Source organism: Anabrus simplex, chromosome 10, assembly GCF_040414725.1.
Source record: "Anabrus simplex isolate iqAnaSimp1 chromosome 10, ASM4041472v1, whole genome shotgun sequence".
Lineage (NCBI taxonomy): Eukaryota > Metazoa > Arthropoda > Insecta > Orthoptera > Tettigoniidae > Anabrus > Anabrus simplex.
The window spans coordinates 2,595,117-2,618,606 of NC_090274.1; the positions used below are offsets into that span (position 1 = coordinate 2,595,117).

At 40.3% G+C, this 23,490-nt stretch overlaps 2 protein-coding genes across 4 annotated transcripts in view; one reads left to right on the plus strand and one right to left on the minus strand.

Annotated features, from left to right (window-relative positions):
• Positions 1–7,901, plus strand: part of fliI (FLII actin remodeling protein) — a 91,587-nt gene extending 83,686 nt beyond the window's left edge. For both annotated transcript variants that reach the window (XM_067154905.2, XM_067154906.2), the window contains one exon: positions 2,167–7,901. In XM_067154905.2, coding sequence (XP_067011006.2) covers positions 2,167–2,301 — 135 coding nt within the window. In that variant the 3' untranslated portion in view covers positions 2,302–7,901. The remainder of the gene's footprint in view (positions 1–2,166) is intronic.
• An 8,556-nt stretch (positions 7,902–16,457) lies between these two features.
• LOC136882329 (essential MCU regulator, mitochondrial) lies at positions 16,458–20,560 on the minus strand. Of its 2 annotated transcripts, none has more exons than XR_010861144.1 (2): positions 19,960–20,560; positions 16,458–16,588 (listed from the first exon to the last, which is right to left on the minus strand). XR_010861144.1 is itself a non-coding variant. In XM_067154914.1 (2 exons), exon 1 carries the CDS (start codon positions 20,481–20,483, stop codon positions 20,211–20,213), a length of 273 nt encoding a protein of 90 aa, XP_067011015.1. In that variant the 5' UTR covers positions 20,484–20,560; the 3' UTR covers positions 16,458–16,588; positions 20,201–20,210. The 2 variants fall into 2 exon arrangements, 1 of the variants encoding a protein (XP_067011015.1); XM_067154914.1 differs by having other exon boundaries at positions 20,201–20,560.
• Positions 20,561–23,490: the final 2,930 nt, after the last annotated feature.

Below are 23,490 nucleotides of genomic sequence, written 5' to 3' on the forward strand. Positions count from 1 at the left end.
GTACAACATCTTAATTTTCCTTACCAGTCCTTCAGGCACCTTTCTTTTCCTCAGGCACTCTCAGATCTTATCTCCTATAACACTATCATAGCCTTTTTTCTATATCCAGGAATATAATGACCACGTTCTTGCCTTTCTCCCAATACTTTTCCATCAGCGTGTGGGTGCTAAAAATTAGATCCATTGTTGATCTGTTAAATCGGAATCCATGCTCATCCTCTAACTGTGGTTCGATTATGGTTCTCAATCTCCCTTCTATGATGTTCTCTAGAATTTTTAGCCCATGAGACAGCAGTGTTATTCCTCTATAATTGGTGGATTTCCGCCTGATGCCTTTCTTAAATAGGAATGATGAAGTGGGGTATGGCTTTTAGTGCTGGGGTGTGTCCGAAGACTTTGGCTCGCCACGTGCAGGTCTTTTCATTTGACTCCCGTAGGCGACCTGCACATCGTGATGAGGATGAAATTATGATGAAGACGACACATACACCAAGTCCCCGTGCCAGGAGAATTAACCAACTATGGTTAAAATTCCCAACCCTGCCGGGAATTGAACCCGGGACCCCTGTGACCAAAGGTCAGCACGCTAACCATTTAGCCATGGAGCCAGACAACAGGGGAATTATAATGCCCTTGCTCCAATCTGCAGGTATTTTGTTTTCTGTCCATACGGCATTTAGTACTCTGTGCAGCCACTGTATACCCTGGATGCCTGCTGCCTTTATCATGTCCGCATTCACTTCATCTGCACCTGAAGATTTTCCTTTAGGCATAGATTTTAAGGCTGTCTCAGTTTCTGTCCAGGTGATGAGAGATTCCTCATTGTAGACTTGGATTTCCGGTTCTGTATTTTGTTCTTTAGCTGGTCTATTCAGTAGGTGGACGAAATGGTTCTTCAGGACTTCTCTCATGTCACTTTCTGTCCTAACCAGATTTCCATTTTCATCTTCAAGTGCTTTTATTATATTCAGGGCTGCCTCTGAGAGGGTCCCTACCTGTTACCTGAAAGACTAGAACTTGCTAAACATGCATTATTATCGAAATTTGTAAAATAATACCAAAGTTAAGCTGCTTTGAGCAAAGTCTTGCACGAATCAGAGATACTTCTAATACCGCACTTAGAAGTGCTCCCGCAGCACATAGACATTCGCGTGGAGGGGGTTAACAGCTTATTGAAATGACTCCCTGAGCTTTGTATTCACAGCTGAGTTTGCAGTCTCTCATATAATAAACTGTTCCCGAGTTATACTGGTGAGGTCAAGTCCAACACACAGTTCAATATTTAAATCTTTGCAGGAGCTGGGAATTAAAACCTAGGCCTCCAGTTAAAAGGCAAGGTTCTTACTCATCAACCAACTTCTGTTGTCTGGGTAATGAAGTGCTATCCATGTTGATCTTGGATCTCTTGCCACTCAGCCCAGTTCTTATCTTCTCATTAGTCTCTTACCTCCATCCGCTACTCATTGGCTACTTTGTTGTAGTCAGTCTTCATTAATTATTTATTCCTTCTTTTGTTTTGGCCGACTATGTACCACGTTAATTCCAATTCAGCTTCATCTGTTTCTGGGCTTTAATCCTCGGCCAGTTCTCTTTCACTCTGCAGTCTCCTCCACGGTGCTTGGGTACGCGATCTTTTTCTTGAAACCTCTTGGTGGCCTTGACTTTGAAGCATCCCTGTTGCTGATTTCCACTCCTTGTATTCCCATTTCTTCCCTTTTGACCTCCTAATACCAACGAACTGTACTTTTCCTGATCTCAAAAAATCTTATCTGATTCGTCAGTCTTCCCGCGTTCATTCTGTAGATATGGCCAAAGAACATGGCTGTCCTCTTCCGGATAGTATCTGAGATCTTTTCCATCTTGGGATATAATTCTTGGTTTCCTTTCTTTCTGTATGAACCATCCTTTATTTATTTATTTATTTATTTATTTATTTATTTATTTATTTATTTATTTATTTATTTATTTATTTATAAAAAGGGTTTTTCAGTTTCCTGTCAGTCCAGTACTTCATTCTCTCGGATCGTAACTTTCTTTATCTGAAATCACTCGTTCCATTGTCCGTCGGTTGATCTTTGTTCATGGTGTGGTTTGTTTGAGTTTCTTGATTTTTATCTGTTTTATTTCTTAAATCTTAATGATTTTGTTTCATGATTTATGTTTCAGGTGTACATCCAGCACTTAAGAGTCAAGCAGCCGGAGAAGCCTCGTAAGCTGTTCCTCACCCTGAAAAACAAGGAGTCGCGCAGGTTTACCAAGTGTTTCCACGGTTGGGGGGAGCACAAGAGACCTCCAGAGTGAGCCCCCATACACTGTGTGACCTCCACCTTACAGCTCGACCAATGGCACATGTTAACATTATTACAGTTTAAATGGCTCTTTATATTTCACATATAACATATTACAAGGATCTCACAGTGTCAATTGTTGAAAGCTCTGTGCAGTCTAGATGAGTTTTTATTGAACTCCAAACATTTTGTGCCAAAGAAACGTTTTAATAAGAGCAGTTTCACTTTTGTATTTTTTAGCTTAAAATATTGAGACTGTAAATGCAGTATATAGCGCAGTAACATCGTCAGACATTAGACAGGAAATGACTTTAAGATTGAATTATGGGAGAAGGAAATAGAAGGATGCCTCGCTCTTCTCTCTGCTTTAATCTCTGAGCTATTCAGAAGATGAATGAATGCAACGAAATAATTTTCTAATGAGTAAAATATTTCCGTACCATTAGAAACCTAAGATGATTCAGGTTGGAAGAGAATAGAAAGTAATTGAAGGAGGTTGGGCATGAATTATGAAAGAGAGCCTGGTGTGAGTAAATGGAAGCAATGCATAGACCTGTGATCACCATCGACATCTGTCGGAATAAACGAAGAGATACCTTAATAACTTAGAAAAATAAGCTATTTGTATCAGTGCTAAACACATGATCTGCTGCAGTTTTGAAATGAGTGACCAGAAGCTGATTGTTTTAAGAAGTTCGACCAGGCAACCATCACCTCTTTAATGCTTCGTTCTTTTCCTTGTACAGGTGCCTGGGTATCACTCGGGGCCAGCTCAACGTGTCCTTCCATATCTGGGCCTCTGGGATGTCTGGCCACTGCATTATTCTTAGGTGTTCCTCAATGTCTCCTTGGTTGAGCAGTGGCAAGAGCCATCTTCTTGCCCGCTTGATTTGCGAGAGTAACACGCGCAGATGAGCGCAGCGTTCTCATCTCTATGGCGACATTTGATGTATGCCCAGCATTTGGAACCGTACATGTGGGCAGGTCCGACAATCGCCTACTGGATTTTCCCTTTAAGCTTCATGGGCATCCGCCCTGTCGCTCAAGATACCAGTCAACCTTAATGCAGCGTGTGGTAACTAGAGGTGAAAACAGAAGAGTTCTGAATCGTCAAAGAATTACGGTCTTGATTTACTAGTTTCATTTCTGTATTGATAGTACACTTATTATAGACAAGGAAGGTGGAACCCTTTCTTGTCTATAATAAAGAATTACGGTATTGGCAAAAGAAACGAAAGAGCCACGAAGGGCATGAAAATGACTCTGGATCTTAGAGAACAAGAGCTGGCATAGTGAGGAGTTCACACCAGGAAGTGGAAGCTATGCCAGTGAAGGTGGTGGTGATTATTATAAGAGGAAGTATAAATGGGCAACCATCCTCTGTTAACACTAATCAGACAGAAAATGTTTAAAGAACAAGGATATTGAGAAAAAAGGGGAAGGGCGTGAAAATGAGACTCGAGGCCTTGCAGAGCTAATATCTTTGGAATCAGAAGAGAACACAAACTGACCAAAGGAGGTCAAACCCTCATCTCTGCTAGGATACTGGGGTTGTGAACACCCATAGGGGAAATTAACCAGAAGCTGTGTCAGAGTGATGAAAGATTCTAAGGAATAAAATCTTTGTACCCCTGATCAGTATCAAAGTCAATAGACACCAACTATTACTGAAGGGGGAGGCTGGATGTTCCTTGGGAAAGAGAACCTTCAACAAGTCGGTGAAAGCAAAATTAAGACACAGCTCAGAGACCAGAACTGGTCATATTTTAAAATCTATACATGAAGACACTATACCAGTCTGTGCCTTCCAAACTCCTAAATTTCAAATGAGTTTAAATATACACAATCAAAGCAGTTAAAAATCAAGCCGGTAAAATAAATCTATATGTTTTAATAGCTCAATTCTTATGTCTGTGTATGTAGAATAACCTACAAGAAAATGGAATAGACTTTACTGTTCAGATTTCAGTCGCTTACGTTCCAGAGTTACTGAAAGCAACCGGGGGAAGTAAAAATGCTGTAAATGCTTTAGTCCCATTTCATCCCAGTAAACCCTGTACCATCTCAGGAAGAGACAATAAAAGACTACAAAGTGTAGAAATGAAGTTTCTGAGGATAATGGTCCAAAAAAGAAGACAAGGCAGAATTGGGAACGGAAAAAAAAAAAGCGCAAACCTCTAATGAAATGCACGAAGTATCAAAACTGAGATTACTTGGTGGCAAATGGATTAGGAAAACACAGATATCAAATGTAAGGTTCGATGCTCTACCAGCATTAGTGACAAAACCAGCAAAAGGAAATACCTATGGTGTATGATGCTGGGCTGAGTGGCTCAGACGGTTGAGGGGCTGGTCTTCTGAGCCCAACTTGGTAGGTTCGATCCTGGCTCAGTCCGGTGGTATTTGAAGGTGCTGGAATACGCCAGCCTCGTGTCGGTAGATTTACTGGTATGTGAAAAAACTCCTGCGGGACTATATTCCGGCACCTCAGCGTCTCCGAAAACCATAATAGTCGTTAGTGGGACGTGAAGTCATTATTATTATTATTATTATTATTATTATTATTATTATTATTATTATTATTATTATTATTATTAAGAAGTATGCTAGGAGAGGCAGATTGAGAAACAGAAGTTGTGAGAATGGAAACTGAAATGAGAGAACTGATAGGAGTAATCAAAGATGGTTTAGACGTGTAAAGAGGATGGAGGAGAAAGGAGCACCATATTGCACCAGTTTGAAACTGCTGAATAGAATTTTCCTGTTTACTCTTGGTGTTGCTGTGCTCCTGTCTTAATCTTTTACATAATAAATAAGCAGGTAAATGAGTTACCACTTGGGCCAGGGGTGAGCTAAGATGGAGGTCATTCAAGTCTTTGTGATCTCCAGAATGTGTGTGTGTGTGTGTTTGCACGGAGGACAGCCACTGCCTTGCAACAGAGTGAGTTGTACAGTTCATAAGGGTCAGACAAGAGCACCAATTACATGGCAAGGCTTCCATTTTCAATCTCACCTTCTTGTGTTTGATACTGAGTGAATGTTGCACCACTATGTTCTAGCAGCATATTTTGACAAGAAGCAGGGAAGGCTTGGGCTCCTGAGGAATATCACTTTTAGAATCACGAGTGGATTTTCCGAGTCCAGCTCCAGCTCTTCGGCTGAAAGGCCAGTGGAACGACCCCTCCAGGTATTGGACTCACAATCTTCAAGATCTGGATACAGACACTCTACCACTGATCTACACTGGGAGGCATAGTGTATGATAAGTTCAACATTTTTTTCACTAGAATGTAATCCTTACTCATGGTATCCAGTTTAGATACAGCTACAACAAAATAAGTTGAGCACTGCCATCTGTCAGTATAGTCATATGTTACATTTGAACCATAGTCGATACACAATATGTTTGAGGAAACTTTAAGGTACATGTTCTGGCTCTTTCAGCCTTAAAAGAGCAATGTATAATGTTATAAAGCATGCTTGTGACATTAACACAACATTAACTGCTTCATAAAGTACCCCTTTAATGTTGAAGTTCTTGTCATCAAAAATATAACAAACTACATAGGAAAAAAAAAAAAAAAAGTGCACTCATTCTTCAAGAATTCGCGCATAAATTGTCTTGTTGATAATGTGATGGTGGTTATATATAATCTGTGGTGTGTTACATCAAAAAATCAGAACCCATAAAGAAAGTTTTGATTTTTAGTATTTTAGAGATTGATTTGCCTAAGAAATGGCAGAAAGCCGCTTCTTTTTGATGACTTTTGCATTCTGCTGTGTAGCCTCCCAAGGGTTCAATTCCACTGCGGTTGGCAACACTGAATACCTTTAGGATTAGAAGAGTTGACCTAGGGAGGTCGGATTTTGATGAACAAGGATGTCGACTCGTGGCGTAAGGGTCAAGGTCGATTTGGGTTTGAAGTTCCCAGTGTTTCACCGATGTTCTGCTTGATATTTTCAGGGGTTCATAGTTCAGTAGAAGATATTACCCATGGTCTGCAAGCTTGGGAAATTTCTGTTGGGTGTTTGTAAGCGAGCTGAGAGGTAGAACCACTGCCTTCCACTCCTTATAGGTGCATATTGTTAACTGAGTATTTGAAACCAAGGCTGCTTTAAGGTAATGGCAGTCACATTTAAGAGTGCTTGACATGGGTTGGTTAAAATATTACAAAAGCCTAATGTAACTAGATGCAAAGTGCTATGAAGAGAGAACTTGAAATAATGTTCGAAAGCATGATTTAGTTACGCTGATTATCATTCCCGCGTCAGTTTCTGTGAGGTCGGAGTGTTGCCTCTTCTTCCACCACTCCTCTTCAGTAATTCCAGTCATAATTTCCTTAAGAGTCTATCCATCTTGTCCTCTTTCCGTCTCTCCAACACTTGTTTTGGTATCCTTCCTTCCTCCATCCTATCACTAATTCCAGTTAAATAAAAACTGTAGAGTCTTGCATTTCCAACCAGCACATTATTGATAATGCTCATGTATAAAAATGTTGTTCCAAATGTGGTAAAACCTCATCACGTCTAAACCTCTGTTTTACGTGTGGGAAATGAACAGAAGTTTTTCTCTGTGATACTGGCCAACTGTGGACCATGTAAAATTGAGGCTTTTTGTAGCCAAACTGTTCCTACTTTCCTACTTCTTATCTTGCTCTGCTCCTTGGGCCTAATCTTTATCTGCTTCTCATGGAGATTTTGGAGGTTATAGATTTGATTCTTGAACTCCTTTCTGTTGTGAATCTACTCTGCTTTGATTGCAGTGTCTTCTGCTTCATTCTTGAGCTCCTCCGCCCACTTTGATATATTCAAAGTTCCTTTAGGTCAATCGGTTTTTGTCCGCTCTCACTAGATGTCCGTGCAGTGTCAGCCTTTGTGTCTACATTATAGCCACGATCTTATCAGCATACTCGTAGAGGTCCCGCCTATATTTTTCTGTTTCCTAGAATTTTACACTCCTTTCCTTATTTCGAATCCTTCTGCTCCCCTATTTTAATTCAGTCTGACACACTTGGAGCCAATTTCTAATATGATCATACGTTATCAAGTGGCAAGCTCTGGTGAGAGGAAGTTGAAAATTCCATCCGCACCTCAGAGGGCACCAGACCACTAAGTGTAGCTGCACTTGAGCTGTGTTAACACCAATGGAATCGCTGAACTCTGCAAGTATTTTGTTATTGTTATGACAAGGGGACCTCACGTTTCTCTTCTCACCACGGGCCTGAGAATGTGTGCATTCAGACTTGTCTGAAATGCTGTAGCCGTACAACCTGAACATTGCTAGCGAGAATCATTGCTTTTTTCCCCCCTTTTTTCACCATGTTGTTCAACACTAAAAGCTATGTAAATTGGTGCTTCTCGCAGGTTTGTCGACTCTTATGGAACGTTGATGCACAGGGTGTTTTATATTTCCATGTACACTACTTTTGATAAGGAAAAGTATTACTGCTTTCTGTTTTGTGAATTGCACTCCCCAGACTGAAGATTCTTGTGTCAAATGTCAAATAACTTATTTTTTCATTCTCATGTCAGTGTGTTGTGTTGGTAAAAGTGTATATTTTTATTTATTATTTATTTGTCATTTTGAAATAAAATGTTTCACTATCATTTTGATTCTATGTTATCTGTTTTTTTTTTTTTCATCCTCCAAACTGGTATTATACTAAGATAAAACAGAGAGAATGCAGGAAATATGGTGTTGCTAACCCTCTTTACCAGTCGCTGTGAGTGATCCTCAAAACATGAATGAAACTTGCCAACATCGCCCTGAAAGACTCATCGTTTCTTTGTTCTTTGATAGGCTTCTAGGTGGAAACCTAATCTTGGCACAACCATTCAGAAGGGTTCAAGTTCAAGCTACCATGTTCAGACATTCTCTTGTTTTCTGTGTACTCACGAGCGATGTTTAAAGTTCCTTGACTTGTTCGCGCAACTCAGGATTGCCCTTGTCAACATTCCTTTCTTCCCAGTCACTATTTAGTATCAGCATCATCACTATTTCTTGCTTGGTTATGTACAGTCACATTCTGCACTGAGGAGATCAGCACTTGGGTAGTCACAAAGATCGTAATCACTCTCCATGAAGTTCAAGAGATCACCACTTGACTCGCTAGTCATTGGCTATACTGTAATAATCGTGGTCGCCACGACATTTACATAATTTGATTGCCCACCCGAATTAATTGTATATATATGTATCATGTGTAATTTTATTCATTATTAACGTCCATCATCATCATTTATGTAATTGTACGTAAGAACGAGAAATAATTTTTAACTGTAATATATTAGAATATTCCGTGTTAATGTCAAGACAGGTCTTGTGCTAACAGGCTACTTGGTGTCTCGCAATAGTCCAGGAAGGTTAATTTTGGATGGTTCTTGGAAACGTACGCAACAGCAAGAGGAAGATACCTAATTTCGTTGTTGCGACGCTAAATTACCCCATATCACGTGCTCCTATCAGGAGGGCTTTTTCTGTCAAGGACAGACACTTCATCTATATATCAACAGGGTAGTGATGTATATCGGCTCTCATTGGAACGAGATGTCATGCGACACCAAGGGAGGAAGGGGGAATCTGAAGAGGGTTTATATAGATCTACACAGCGTGGTGAAGATCACACTTCATTCTGATTCTGATTCTGTTTCTGTATTCGGCATTCTGCATTCTGCATCCAACTCTGCTATTTGAGTGCATCGCTTACGATGTGCTTATACTCAACATTTCTTATCGGCTCTGTGAGACTTACTCAGATTATTTAGAAAGACAAGTTCAAATAATATAGAAGGACTGGATGTTTTCCGTTCTCTCTATTCAATTAATTCCGATGTGGAATTTCACATTGTAAGGCTGGTACTATGTTTTTGGTACTCAGCACAATAGGGAGTGATAGATTCAGGGTGGAATCCATTCCATGAAGCAGATGCCAAGGATGATGCTGGTGGAAGAGGGACGACAATGATCAACCACGGAAGCAGATGACGAAAAGATCAACCTACGATGAGCATTAGTAATCCCTGTTAACGCAAGTCCGGGCGTGTAGTAATGAATTGTAATCTGTTAGTAATTTTTAATTTTGATAAAAACTTGTTTTTACGTAATTTCATCTTTTTTTATATAAAACTTTTTTCTTTTTACGTCGTTAAATAATTGACTTTTTAGTAGGTTCCCTATGTTTTTCCACATGGTATTTAATGGTTAGTATCCCTATACCTCACGACCGAGATAGTCTCATTAAATTATGTTTAGTACTTTTTATATCTAAATTCGGTTTCAAATTACATTTAATTTTGAAGCCTGGCGTCCAGCGTGCAATTGTTTTTAATTATCTATATCGGGTGTTTGATCTGTTACAATACGGCTGTTTATTTTCACTGCCATCATTTAATTGTATTTCTTTTTGTGATTGCCAATGTTGGTGTATTTCAGAATTTCGGATATTTGACACCCCTCAAACAAAATGCATTTCTTGGTTCTTGTATTATGAAAGGTGCCCTCCAGTGTTCATGTTTACTCCATGTGAAAGCATGTGGTAAGAGAAATAATAAAATTTTCCAACTTTTATTTTCCTGAATAAATTATTCTAATTACTGTAATTAATAACATGAGGAATATATTTCATAGTGATCTTAAATATGTCCTGAATTATGGTGAGTATGTTTTGCACTCCTTTCTTATCTTTAAAAACAGAAGAGTTAAGAGGCTAGTTGAAACTAGACTTTGACCTCGAATGACAATGAAAAGACAGCAGGAATGGCACATCATTGTTCAGAGGGGAGCAACAGAAAGGTGGAACATATTCCTACTGTGCCATCTTCAGGTAGACAGGCTCTCCCCATCAATTTCTTCTCAGGCCCCAACAAACTTTTCTGTCTCTAAGGTTCATCAGGATGATGGGCATCAACCACCCATTGAGAGGCCTTCTTAACAGAGCTTTGGATGGAATGTGTAGGATAAGAAGGAAGCCACATATGGACAGGAAAAAGGAAGGTTTGCTCCATGAAGCATCTCAACCACTGTGAAAGCTCAGAGAACTGGTACCTAGTTCATAACTTCCTTACACTATCTAGAAGTCATTCAGTGCAAGTAGAAGCTTGAGAGAGACAACACAGCTTCAGAGTGTCAGATAATTTAGAACAATGAGCACTTCATAGTCTACAGCAACCTCCAAGTCTCCTTCCCCAAGGGATGAAATCCCAGTGTGCTCTATGTAAGGTTTAGCAGCTTGCTATTAGACTCCCCTGTAGCCAGGTGCTACATTTTTCTTAGCAAGTTTGAGCTTGCTATGTACCCTCCCAGTACAACAGTTTGAATCGACATTTATACAGTTGGATATTGAACAGTCTCGTTAGGCTTCTTGACTTGAGGAGTTGGCCGACACTCTTACAACACCGGTTTCCAGCTTGGATTCAATCCCCTCCTGCACTTGAAAACTCGCTTTACAATCTGTGACTCAGAGCATCGATAACCCTCTTCTCATGCCTATTTGTCCCTGCCTCATCAAAAGGTATTCAGTCTTTGCCTCATTGATGAGCAGGCCAAACTTATTCACTATGATCTCCTACTGTGTGTTGGCTCATCCTTGAATTACGCAGCGGACGCAAAATTTCGTGCTCAAGACCAAATCAAAGGGAAAATACTTATCATATGGGCAAATTGGAATACCCCACTATGACGGACTAAATCATCAGCAAGGCGAGGTGTGTGGTGGTCTCTCCCCTATTACTGATGCTATTGAAGATGACACATGTTCTTTTCAAGTGCGAAACTGAAGAGAATAGGGGATAATCCGATGCCTTGTCTCGGGATCATGATGTCAAAACTTTTGATCATAGTATTGACAAGGAGCTTCCTGTTCACTACCAAGCTTGCTGAGGCACTTGAACAGACACACTGTGTGTGCAAGTAGGCCTTCTTGTAGGCTACAAAGAGCACACAGTTCTTCACTGTATTCCCCCATTTTCTTGCTCAGCTGCCATAAGATGAAAACGTGATACACTGAGAATTTACTGGCTTGGTACTTGCAGATCTCTGAATCTGTGATGGGTTGCGTTGAGCCGGGGAGGCAGTTGTACTAATCAGTAAGAGTGAGCCCAATACTGATTCCATTGCAATAAAGGGTGACACTGTTAGGGATGGGGAACAAAAGCACAGTTCCCCAGAAGCCCGAGAACTTCACAATGTTTTCTTCTTCTTCAATATTGAGTGGGCTTGTTCCATATTTCGTGCATTAGGGTAGCCTTTAGAACTTGGTATATTTCAAGTTAAGTTTATAAACATAAATAAAATACACACTAGAGTAATTACATTCTTCTCATAGTAAATACACACGGATATTACTTGCTCTTCCTGCTTCATATTTGGACAAGTTATTATGCTAAGTTATAAGATTAGCCTGATCAAGAAAAATATTGATTTCATTATTTATTGCAGAAGTAAGTCGTTATAATAATAAAGAGATACTTGATGGAATATGTAACTTCATTAATTTCTTCTACTTGAACAAACATGCTCTGAACATCATAACATGCAACACGTGTCTAACAGCATGTGTTCAAAATGTGCAACCTCTCATGTTGTGCATTGTTTATAATAGTTCTGTAGATTATGTAACATGTTGATGAGCACACGTCACCACAAGGAAACAGAAAAGAAAAGTCCCTCTTGTAATTCGGGAAATTCTTAGAGGGGTCATCTGATTGGAAAACTGATTCTTTTTGCCCCATAATGTAGGCATCTAGGGGTATGAGATCTGGGAAAAAAAATTCCATTGCACAGAAAAATAAGGTCGGTATTCATAGTTGCAATAAGTATTACTTATGTTCAAGTCGAACTTAAATCTTGATTTTATTCCAGATTCCAGCACAAATAAGTCCTACTTAATAGCGATATAGTTTATAAGTCTAACTTCATGAAGCTGGACTTATTGGAATTCAGTCATTCAAGTGCTACTTATGTGACCGAATAAGTTCAACTTCCTCAAGTCAAGGAGACCCTTGACTTATTTTGCATCTTAACCTGTAAAATTGATGAAGATTTTGAGGAAGTGTTAGAAGAAATACGTGCTCCAAAGCGATACTTGCGAAATGTTATGGACCCATTTGAATTCTACAGTGAAGTGGAATTCAAAAGGAGGTTCCTTTTATGGCATTTCATATTTTCCCATACCGGTACCTCCCGCAATTGTTTGGCATCTCGCTATAATAATTCTAACCAAATTAGTGCTAGGTATAATAATACTTATATAATTTTCGCTTCTGTAATAGTATTTTTACCATTATAAGAACATTACTTACATATTCTACAGTATGTATTGAGGAACTGAATTCTTCAGCAATACTTAACCAAGCATCTTCCTTTTGTTTAGAAGATACCGCGTCCGTCTTCTTATTCTCTACTACCAAATGTACCCGTGCTTCGCTACGATATTCTACATTGTATATGGATTTCTACGTGAATTACTGTACGCGCGGTGAGTGAGATTTTATTAAATAACATGTCTCTTGGCATTATCGAAGAAACGCCATGGGGAGGACCCCATACGTTTTTTCCCATGTAGGGTGCGAGTTGTAGAGTTGTGATGATAATGGCAGGCCCCCTTGGTTATTGTAATACAGTAATTACAGTAATTACATCCTTCCCTACTGCCAGCCAAAATTGAGTTATGCTGTTATCATTATGGTGACAGGCCCCACGTCCTAATGCCAGTCACCTTAGTGTCAAGTCACAATCAAGTTGGGGAGTTTCGATTACAATACCAGGCCACTTTGCCTAATGCCAGTCACATTTTAATGGGTACATTTCTTTATAATGGTGGGCACCCTTACCTACTGCCAGACACAATCGGGTAGGGGAGATTTGAACAAAATTGCATGCTCCCTTGTATTCTGCTAGTCAAACCGAGAAGGGAATCATTCATTAAAGTGGTAGGCCCTCCTTACTAATGCCAGTTACAAAGGAGTTGGAGAAGGACCCCATTCCTACTGCCAGTCAAAGTAGATGTGGGGAGAATTGATTACAAAAGAAGACGCCCTCCTGCTGACAGTCACTAACAATGTAAAGTATTGATGATAATAATGAAAGACACACACTTTCTAGATTGTTCCAATCAACTTGCTTTTATATACAGATGATAGATAAACATGGGCATGTTTGTAAGAGTAGACTTTTATTTCTAGATGTACTGCTGCTATACGGTTCATCATATCGACAAACGATTTAAGCCATCAGACGCCCTTTTTATCGTTCTGCATGTTTAGTCCTAAAACATTTTCTCGTATCGTCCATATTTATGGGTTCAACTGAGTTAGAAAATTTGAATGGGGTGAAATTTGGGTACATTTTTAACACTTTACATTATTTTTTTGCATACTTATGTGGAAGCTAGAAACATGAAATTTGGCTCGCATATGGCCAGCATCGGTCGTGACAGTGTGCGTGGCAAATTCGATGAATCTGTCTTTCCTATTAATGTGTCAAACTATGAAATATACAAGTAAAAATTACAAAAATAGAGAAATACAGCCAAATCTAACATATAAGAGAGAGAGAGAAATACGACAATAAGTCATTGGACCCAAGTTGTAGATTACTCCAAATTGAACGAAGATTGTGCAATCCGCTTTGTGATACGACTTACCGTTTAGCCAACAAATACCTCGAAAGGAAGGTCTGTACAGTCATTAAAATTGCCTCTAAATTTCAATATTTTTCGGGGGTAAAAAGCGCAAAATTTAAACATCTTGAAATATTTCCATCACTTACAGGCAAAAAGCTATAATTTCGCCAAATTTAAATTTATAAGTAATAATAATAACAACGTAAACGTTTCCACCTTTTCAATACTACAATATATTCACAAAATTACAAATTACACGGTACTAGTTTCGACCCATCTAGGGGTCATCATCAGCCGTATTGGTGCAAAGATCATTTGTAGCCGCCAGCTTGATTTTTAAGTGACTGCGTTGTTATGTTGAGCACAAAATTTGAAGCCTCCCCCCACTGTACCCCTTAAGGGAATTCTGAGAATTTTAGATTTGTCTAGGCCACGAACCTGCTACACAGGTGTAGCAGGGGGAGAGGTGATACTCCCAAGTGGCGCGTCCCAGGTGGCGGATAGGAGGGTCCTAACCAGCTTGCCGGCGGACTTGAGGGAAATAAAATACCTCTTGCGGACCAAACACACTACACCCTGCGGGTGGGGGACGCACATGTAGAATACACCTGTGGTATCCCCTGCTTGTCGTATGAGTCGACTAAAAGGGGCGACCTAGGCGCGGATATGGAATGCGGTTTGGTAAAACGTGTTGGACCTCCTGCGGATGGGAGGGGTTGACATTCACAGGTAATCCCTGCCTGTCGCAGAAGGCGACTTAAAGGGTCATGTGGCCATGGTCCCCTCTTTATTTTTTTAAATGTTTTTCTGAGGGTCAGTTGTAGACCATTTCAAAATTTTGATGTGCGTGCTGCCCGGCGATGGGCCTCTTACGTGTGCGATTACGCCCAAAAGCCTGCAATTGCCCACCCAGGAACATTGCGGGTGGGAGCGCCATGTACCTTGGCAGTATTATCCGCCTGACAGCACAGGTCCTCGCACAGCCAAATGCCAGGACATATTATTATAATTATTTTTTTCTCTATATTTAGTGCTCTGTACATGCTATGTGGGTGACTGGAGGAAGGGAGTCTTAGTGGTCGTTGCCTCAGTCATCCCATATTAGGCATCGTCCAACATCGGACCCTGGGCAGTACCTGCTATGACCAGGTGGGTATTGCCTTGGCTGCTTGGTTTGGCTACAGAGACCCCTGATCGGAGTGGGTGGCATTCGCGGAGGAAGTTTTCGGGCATGGCTTCCAAATGAAGTCGGCTCTCTCAAGGTGGTCCCCTACCTAAGTCTTTAACTTTTGCTTCCCTGAGAAGTTCAACTCCCTGGGAACATGCGCAGCGTGAAGGAATGGGATCCAGCTTCCCTAGGTTTCTGGTCGCTACCAGAACCGATGGGCATGATTTTAAACTGGTGAAGTCGATCCTATTTAGTAGACACATCAAAGGCGCCTACAGCGAACTTGAGGATCTCAAGAAAATGCGCAACGGTAGTTTGCTTATGAAGACTCGTACAGCACTGCAAGCTGATCAGTTGCTTAAGTGCGACCACTTTGGCAAAATCCCCGTCAAAGTGGAGGAGCATAAGTCCTTGAACTTGGTTCGCGGAGTCGTCTTTCACCGCGACCTTATTTTGAACACTGACGACGAGTTGATGGAAGACATGAAGAACCATGGCGTGACACACGCATTACGTGTAAGGTCAACGGTGAAGACGTTGCCACTGGTGCCTTCATTGTCTCTTTCAAGTTGTCAGTGTTACCAGAGAAAGTCAAGGTAACAACTTATTGTTGCGATGTGAGGCCGTACATCCCGCCTCCTATGCGATGCTATCAATGCCAGCGATTCAGACATATATCTCGCTGTTCAAATCAGGCTGTATGTGGTACACGTGGACGAATAGCTGACAGCGTGGAGGAGTGCACAACTCCATACAAGTGCACTAACTGTTCCGGTTTTCATTCTCCTCGGGATCGGAATCGTCTGACATATCTGATATATTGTGTGATTTATTCTAGCTGATGAAGTCCTTTAGGGGAAGAAACATGTACTAGATTTAATAACTTATATATGTATTGAATAGGTGGACAGCTTAAATATAATATTTAAATTATTCTAAAATATTCACTACTTGATTGGATTAGTGCTGTTGTATGCAGTCGAGGCATAATTTTACAGACAAAGGGTTAGAAATCCCAATTTTAAAGGAATTTTAAAATCAACTTTAGCAATTGAAATATATTCTATCCAAGATGAAATTCGATCATTACTTTACTACAGTCTGGAAATTAAACACAGACATTTTCAGTTGTCTACCTAGATAAGAATCCGGGCCCTAGTTGTAAGCATCAGTTGCATGCTCAAACACAAGCATCACCAGCAGTGAAGTGTGAAAATAGCTCGCACTTGGGGAGCAGCATATTGTGATTCAATCCCTGTGACCTCGACCAGAACACACCGATTGGAAGGCACTCACATATTCTGTTCTGTAAGAAGCTATTTCTAAAGCTCTATGGCTACAAGAATGTCTCTACAGCAAGGTGTTAATAATAGAACAAGATAAAACTCAAATAATGATTTTATTTTGTTAACTTAAGGATATACATAAACTGTACAATAAATAAATACAACGGACGAAAATGCTTCGGTAACACTCCCATCATCTGGAGAGGCATAAGGGCGGAGAGAAACCTGAAAACAAACGGAAACACTGTTACAAATGACAAAAGTTTTAACAAGTTACAGTATCAGAGAGAGAGCAGAGTCATTTAGCATATACATAGTGGGATGTAAAAGCAGTGTTATTATTCCAACTACTTTTATGGTTTACGGAGGCTCCAAGGTGCCAGAATTTTGTCCCACAGGAGTTCTATTATGGTGCCAGTAAATCTACTACCAATACAAGGCTGACTTAATTGATCACCTTCAAATACCAGCAGACTGAACCCACAACTTGAGCTCAGAAGACATGTGCTCTACCGTGTGGGCTACTCAGCCTGGCATATAGCAATAGAAAACATACCATCAACCAAAATATTATTTATATTCCAGTCTGGAACTTACTTATAAAATATCCAATCAGCCTACAGAAAATCCAATTACAGCATTTTCCTCGTTTCATTTCAAGGCTAATTTACGTTTCAAATTCTAACTTTATATTTCATTTCATTTTATTGCAAGTGAAACGCAAAATGTGGCAATTTTTAAGTGTGTTCCGTGGTGTAGGGGTAGCGTGCCTGCCTCTTGCCCGGAGGCCCCGGGTTTGATTCCTGGCCAGGTCAGGGATTTTTCTCTCAATCTGAGGGCTGATTCAAGGTCCTCTTAGCCTACGTGATCAGAATTGAGGAGCTATCTGATGGTGAGATGGCGGCCCTGGTCTCGAAAGCCCAGAATAACTGTCGAGAGGATGTGTCGTGCTGACCACACGACCCTTCGTAATCTGCAGGCCTTCGAGCTGAGCAGCGGTCGCTGGGCAAGCCAAGGCCCTTTCAAGGGCGTTAAGTGCCGTGGGGTTTGGGGTTCATCAATACATCAACTTTAAAACATTGTTTCTCCAAAACCTGGATTTTGATTGAATCAAAATTTTAACACAACATATATAATACTGTAGTGCTATTGGTAAAAAAAAAAAAAAAAAATGTTCACCAGAATGTTGGCATACAATTCCAAACCTCTCTGCAGTGTTCATATCGAGTGGGGACATTGGACACTGTTGATGGTAATCTAAAACCTTGAGCAGACTCCTTGGTGCTAAATGACAGGAGTAGACTAAGTGCCGGTACCGAGTTTCATCCTCTCGTATCATATATCACATCATTCATTTCATCTTGTTAACTCCTATGATGAGGTTGACGTCAGGAAGGACATCCAATTGTAAAGACACTTTACAAAGATTTGTCTATTTCATTTCATACCCGACCCCGTAGAGAAACAGGACAAGGGTTGGACATACAAGTGATTGTCGCACCATTTTTATAGTATACTGGTACTCTCTGAAATTATGCCATACGTCTCTGGTTGTTGACTTAATACTCCAGATAAACCTACTACACTACACAATCAACGACTACAGAGCCACCAAACTGTGAATACATTCCTCCACACAGTGTTGGTGTTGGAAGAGCATTCAGCCATAAAACAAGGCCAAGTCAAGTGTGGTTACACTTTACTAGCAGGTACTTTGCTGGTTAGATGTAGTGTTTAATGTCTTCTGGTGTGGCCTAGAATAAACGTGTTACCTGTCTCAGTCACATCCCTGGCTCTGACAATATGAAAGTGACCGAGGTATGAGCAATGCTAGTAATGCCATTCCTTATGCAGCCAGTCCCTGTTATAAATGGTGTGAAAATGTTACTTATGGAGTCGGTTGGTGCATGTATTTCAGTGGGCTTGGCAGACTGATATGTAATAGCAACTTCTGGCTCAGTGAGGAAAGCAAGGGGAAACTACCTCCCTCCTCATTTCCCTAGTATGCCTCTTCAGTGATGCTAGGCCATCTACGATAGCTGTTGGTGCAGCTGTGCAGGATCAAACCAGCCTTGAAATTAATACTCAACATACAACACGCATCGTGCATAAATGACATGAAATTATCCCTAAATTAGTTGAGAAGAGAGATCCTTCCCTCATGGTTGCCCTCCCCTAGAAGTATTGTGAAATGCAACCATTTTCTGTGTTCCTATTAACTGGAGGCAGTTTCTATTCTACTGTCTCCAATAGAGCCCCACTCTACCACATTCCGTGAAAATAATAAACCCATGGAGTTTGAAAGTGATATGTCGTGGCACGTGCCGGATGTAATTCCAGTAGGCCTACTTTAAGGATGCGAGAAGTGACATGCACTGACTATTTAGTTAATTAAATCATTCTGGACAGAGATATCAAAGTGAAAGTGTATGGAACAAAGACAACCGAGAGGAACTTGTGGATCATCTCTACCCACATCAGGTCGCAAATAAAGTAATTTAATTGGTTACTAGGTAGAACATTTGTTTAAATACTGCCTCTCACGCCAAGAGCTGCCAGTATCCTCAGCAGGCAAGTTTTGTCCACTGTCGAACACAGAATGCACTTCATGTTTTTGTCACTAGTAAATACTATCACGGGATCGCAGCTCAAACATTCACTTGGCCCCAGCCTAATGGTCTTGCCACTGGCTGGACTTAAGTTCCTAAGTTAGCAGCTTTGTGCAACATGCCATGATGTCCTGAGAGCCACACCAAGTTGGATTCCCAACTTCTCCCCTCTGTACAAGGGTTTCTTTCTACAATTTTTGTTATGTCGCACCGACACAGATAGGCCTTATCGCAACGAAGGGATAGAAAAGGGCTAGGAGCGAGGAGAAAGCGGTCATGGCCTTAATGAAGGTGGTGTGAAAATGGGAAACCACAAAAAAACATCTTCAGGGGCCGCTGATAATGGGGTTCGAACCCACTATCTCCCAAATGCAAGCTCACAGGTGCGCAAGACTAACCGCACTGCCAATTCTCTCAGTGTATCAGTTTCTAAAGTTTAACCAGTTTGCACCCATGATCCTGCCACAATGTAGGGAAACGTGGTAGAACAAAAAGAATACTGTGTGTGTAAATGTGATATAACCATATTGGTTTCTACTTCTTTCTTTGCACCTACTGAACACTTGTGTTAAGGCACTGGATGGATGAAACTGTCAATTCATGTTACTTCTATATCTTAGCCATTTGAAGAAAGCAAAGGGAAACTACCTCAATCCTCATTTACTTAGTACATCTCTTCAGCGACAACGATAACAACAGATTAATCATCATTGATCTGCATCTGTAGTTGATGGAGGAGCATTGGGAATCAAACCAGCATTTGGACTGACGAGTTAAAATCATCTTAGCCACATAAAATTCGATCGCATCTAACCCATGGAAGCCAAAGAAAAACATGCCAACTTACCTTGGATTCGGACCACACACACAATTCGTTAAAAACAACCTGCATTCATAGGAGCTGTTTTAAGCTGCCGAGGTCGAGCCACTCAATTTTGGCTCTTTGCTGTTGATATCCGCATTAGACTAGGTGGAAAAACTACGTACCTTAAACATTTCCTTGAAATCTTCACAAAGCTCAAGGGTTCGCTTATATTTTTCCAGGGTCAAGTATTCTGCCATTCAGCGTCTCAGACGTCAAAACAAACCACGGTTACCTTGAACTATTAGGGCAAGGCAATTCCGTCACTCCCTATGATGATTAACGGGCAAGTCCACTGCGTTTCAGCAATCAGAGAAAAATTGAGTTACAGGTATTTTAACACTACCATAACATCAAATGGATTACCTAGAGAGCTTTAGTCATCATCGTCATCATCATCAGACGGAACGAAGAGATCATTCTCTTCGAGAAAATTAGCAATACGCTTACTGATGGTGGCGCCTATTAGGAGGCCAGGCACCACAGCCAATACCAGTCCCACCAGCCCAAACGGAGTCTTCGATGGTTCCGGTAGGACTGCTCCAGTTGGTGTAGTCGTGGCTTGTCGACAGTTATTATTAACACATTTTCTTTCGTTGTCCAGCAGCCGAGAGTTTCCCCAAAGCAACCTTAACCTGGAAGCAGACATTCTGCTCTAAACTTCTGATATGTGCTGTTATGCACCAATTTTAACTCAGCTGATTGCGCCAGCTTACGGCGCATACTCGTCAGTGTGACCAACTTAATAAGTTACATCTGTCTGTTCTTGAAATCAATACAAACCTGCAGCGGCGTAATGGCCAAGGAGTTAAATCTGTATTTGGTTAAATCTAAATTCTAAATTTAATGAGCACCCTTGAGAAACTCACCTACATCTGAAACTCAACAGATATTTCTCCTTGCTAATTATAGCTACAGAATGTTACGACAAAGACATTCAATTAAATGTGACGTTCTCTAGCTAGCAAAGTATTGTTTGCTTTTTAATTTATTAAACTGCCTGAAATTAAAGGTCACCACACAAGGATCCAGAACAATACAAAAACAGTAGTTATGAACGAAGGAAATTCAGATTTTAAAAAGGGGCATTTGCGGCATATCCAAGTGTGTCAAGTTTGCCCTGATTGGTTTGTGTATACACCAATCGCAGTTATCCCTCTTCAGTATCCGGTGTTGTTTGGATGTCGCGGTACTTACAAATTGTGAAATGTTTCATTGCGAGATGATAACGATCTGAAAACTTCTCTACACGGTGAAATGACATAATGTTTGTGCCATCTAAGGTCTCTCTGTTACATCATCAGCCCTTAGGCTGGTTGAATCCTCAAACAGCACCATCAAAGGTTATGCGGTGATAGGGAAACCGCAAAAACCGCTGGCGGCGCCATAATGAGGTGTAGGCCGTCTAAGGTAAGTACAGTTTATTCATTACTCCATATATTCGTTCATTTCAGAATGTTGCTATCAATACACCATTAATTAAAAAGCCACAAATAAGACAGAAATTTACCTTTGATGTAACATTATTTTCTAAGTCAACTGATTTATGTAATTATAGTACGCAAAGCTTTTCTTGATCCCTGAGCTCCCTAGTGCTGAATGGGAACTTGGGATCAAGAAAATGTTTGCGTACTATACCTACTGCTTCTGTTGTCATTCTTTTTTGGTCATAGCTGACAATCCCAAGTGAATTATTTTGTTTGTGTACAAGACAAGTAAACTGAAACTAAAGCAACGTGTGGAGTCAGTTCTGCTGTTGTATGTGGTCAGTTATTGAGGCATAATACTGTACTGGTTCTAGATTTACCAAAAATGATCATCATTCAAAGGTTGGTATGCAACATAGAAATGGTGTATTGCCTGCCCTCTTTCAGTTGGTTGTTTGATCTCTTGATAAGGTCGAGCTTGTCTCATGCTATTGAGGAATGCTCTTCTAGATCTTCCTCTGGGTATTTTGCCTTCAGCACATCCTTCCACTGCCATGTGCACCATTTTGAATGTCTTAACAGATGGCTGATAAGTGAGTTTTCCTTCTCTCAATAGCATCAGAGCTAGGCCATACCTTTCTTGTATTACGAAGAACACTTCTTTATTACTTTTCCTCCCTGTGCAAGATACTTGCAACGTGTCACCAGCACCACACCTCAAATGCTCGTAATCTATTCTTCTCAGTCTTTCTCAGGCTTCATATTTCCACCGTGTATTGAACAACACACCAAATGAGACGACTGTGCGGTTTGCATGGCATACTTGTGAGCTTGTATTCAGGAGATGATGGGTTTGAACCTTAACATCTGCAGCCCTGAAGAGGGTTTTCCATGGTTTCCTGTTATCACACAATCAAATGCTGGGGCTGTACCTTATTTAAAGCCATGGACACAACCTTCCCAATAACATTATTATTAGGCTACTGGTAGGAGACTTTAATACACAGATTGGGAGAGAAAAGAAACACAGAGGCATAGCGGGCAACTGTACAAGTAAAAACAGACAAAGGTTTTGCAGACTATTTGATCTTAAATTAATGTCAACTTTCTTGGTCCCCTCCAAATCCGCATTTGGGTTCGTATCAATTAGGTCGTGTGGCAATTATGAAACAGAACTTTAGAGTAAGAAGAGTACTGAACATTCATTCTGACCATTTTTTTGACAGAAATCAAAACAAACTTCCTGCCAAATAAATCCAGACCAAAACTTCCACAAATTCCTAAAATAGACATAAAAGTTTTATCAGACAAGAAGACCAAATTCATTAATTAACTCCATACAAAAAGTATGAGCACTTGGGAAGAGATCAGAGATGTAATAATAGAATCAGCAAAAGAATTGAGACAGTCACCAAGAAAAAGGAAACACCGGTGGTGAAATACAACATGTGACACAGCAATCAAACACAAACTTGCAGCTATGGAATTCTAGTGGGAAAAAATTATTTGGATAGGGAAACTTAATTATGATAAGAAGTGATTGAAAGAAATAGATGTAGATTTTAAAAATAACAACACTAAAGAATTTTACAACTTTTTTTTTTAGAGAGGAGACACAAAGTTGCAAATCACTGAACCTTCACTTCAAGAATTGAACAGGGAGATTGCTCACTGATAATAAAGACAACTGTAAGTTACTTGTAAAATAATTTACTTCAAGGAACTCTTTAATTGTGAAGAACCTTTAGAAAGACTACATTTTACATGGCCACAACAGGAGAACCCTCTGTCAGAAATGTTCAGCAGACACAGCAATATATTGACCATCTCTGAAATAATAAGGCGCCTTGTGATGATGTGATAGCCTACTAACTGAAATGCTGCAAGTCGGTGGCAGCTGAAGTTTTACACAAAGTTATCACAGATCTCTGGGAAAAAGGAACAATACCACATGCACAAGAAAGGGGATAAGACAAACTCCAACAATTATTGAAGTATTTCCTTACAACCAACAGCTTACAAACTCTTTCTAAAGCATTGTTACACAATCTAGAAGAACAAGCATAACATACTATTGGTGATCACCAAGATCATTCTTGTTCAGAGCAGATTTTCAATCTTAAAACAATCCTTAGAATCAGAACATTACATAACCTCAACACCGTTATCTCTTTCATTGACTTTAGAAAGGCTTATGATTCACTTGATAAGTAGTCTATATTCCTAACT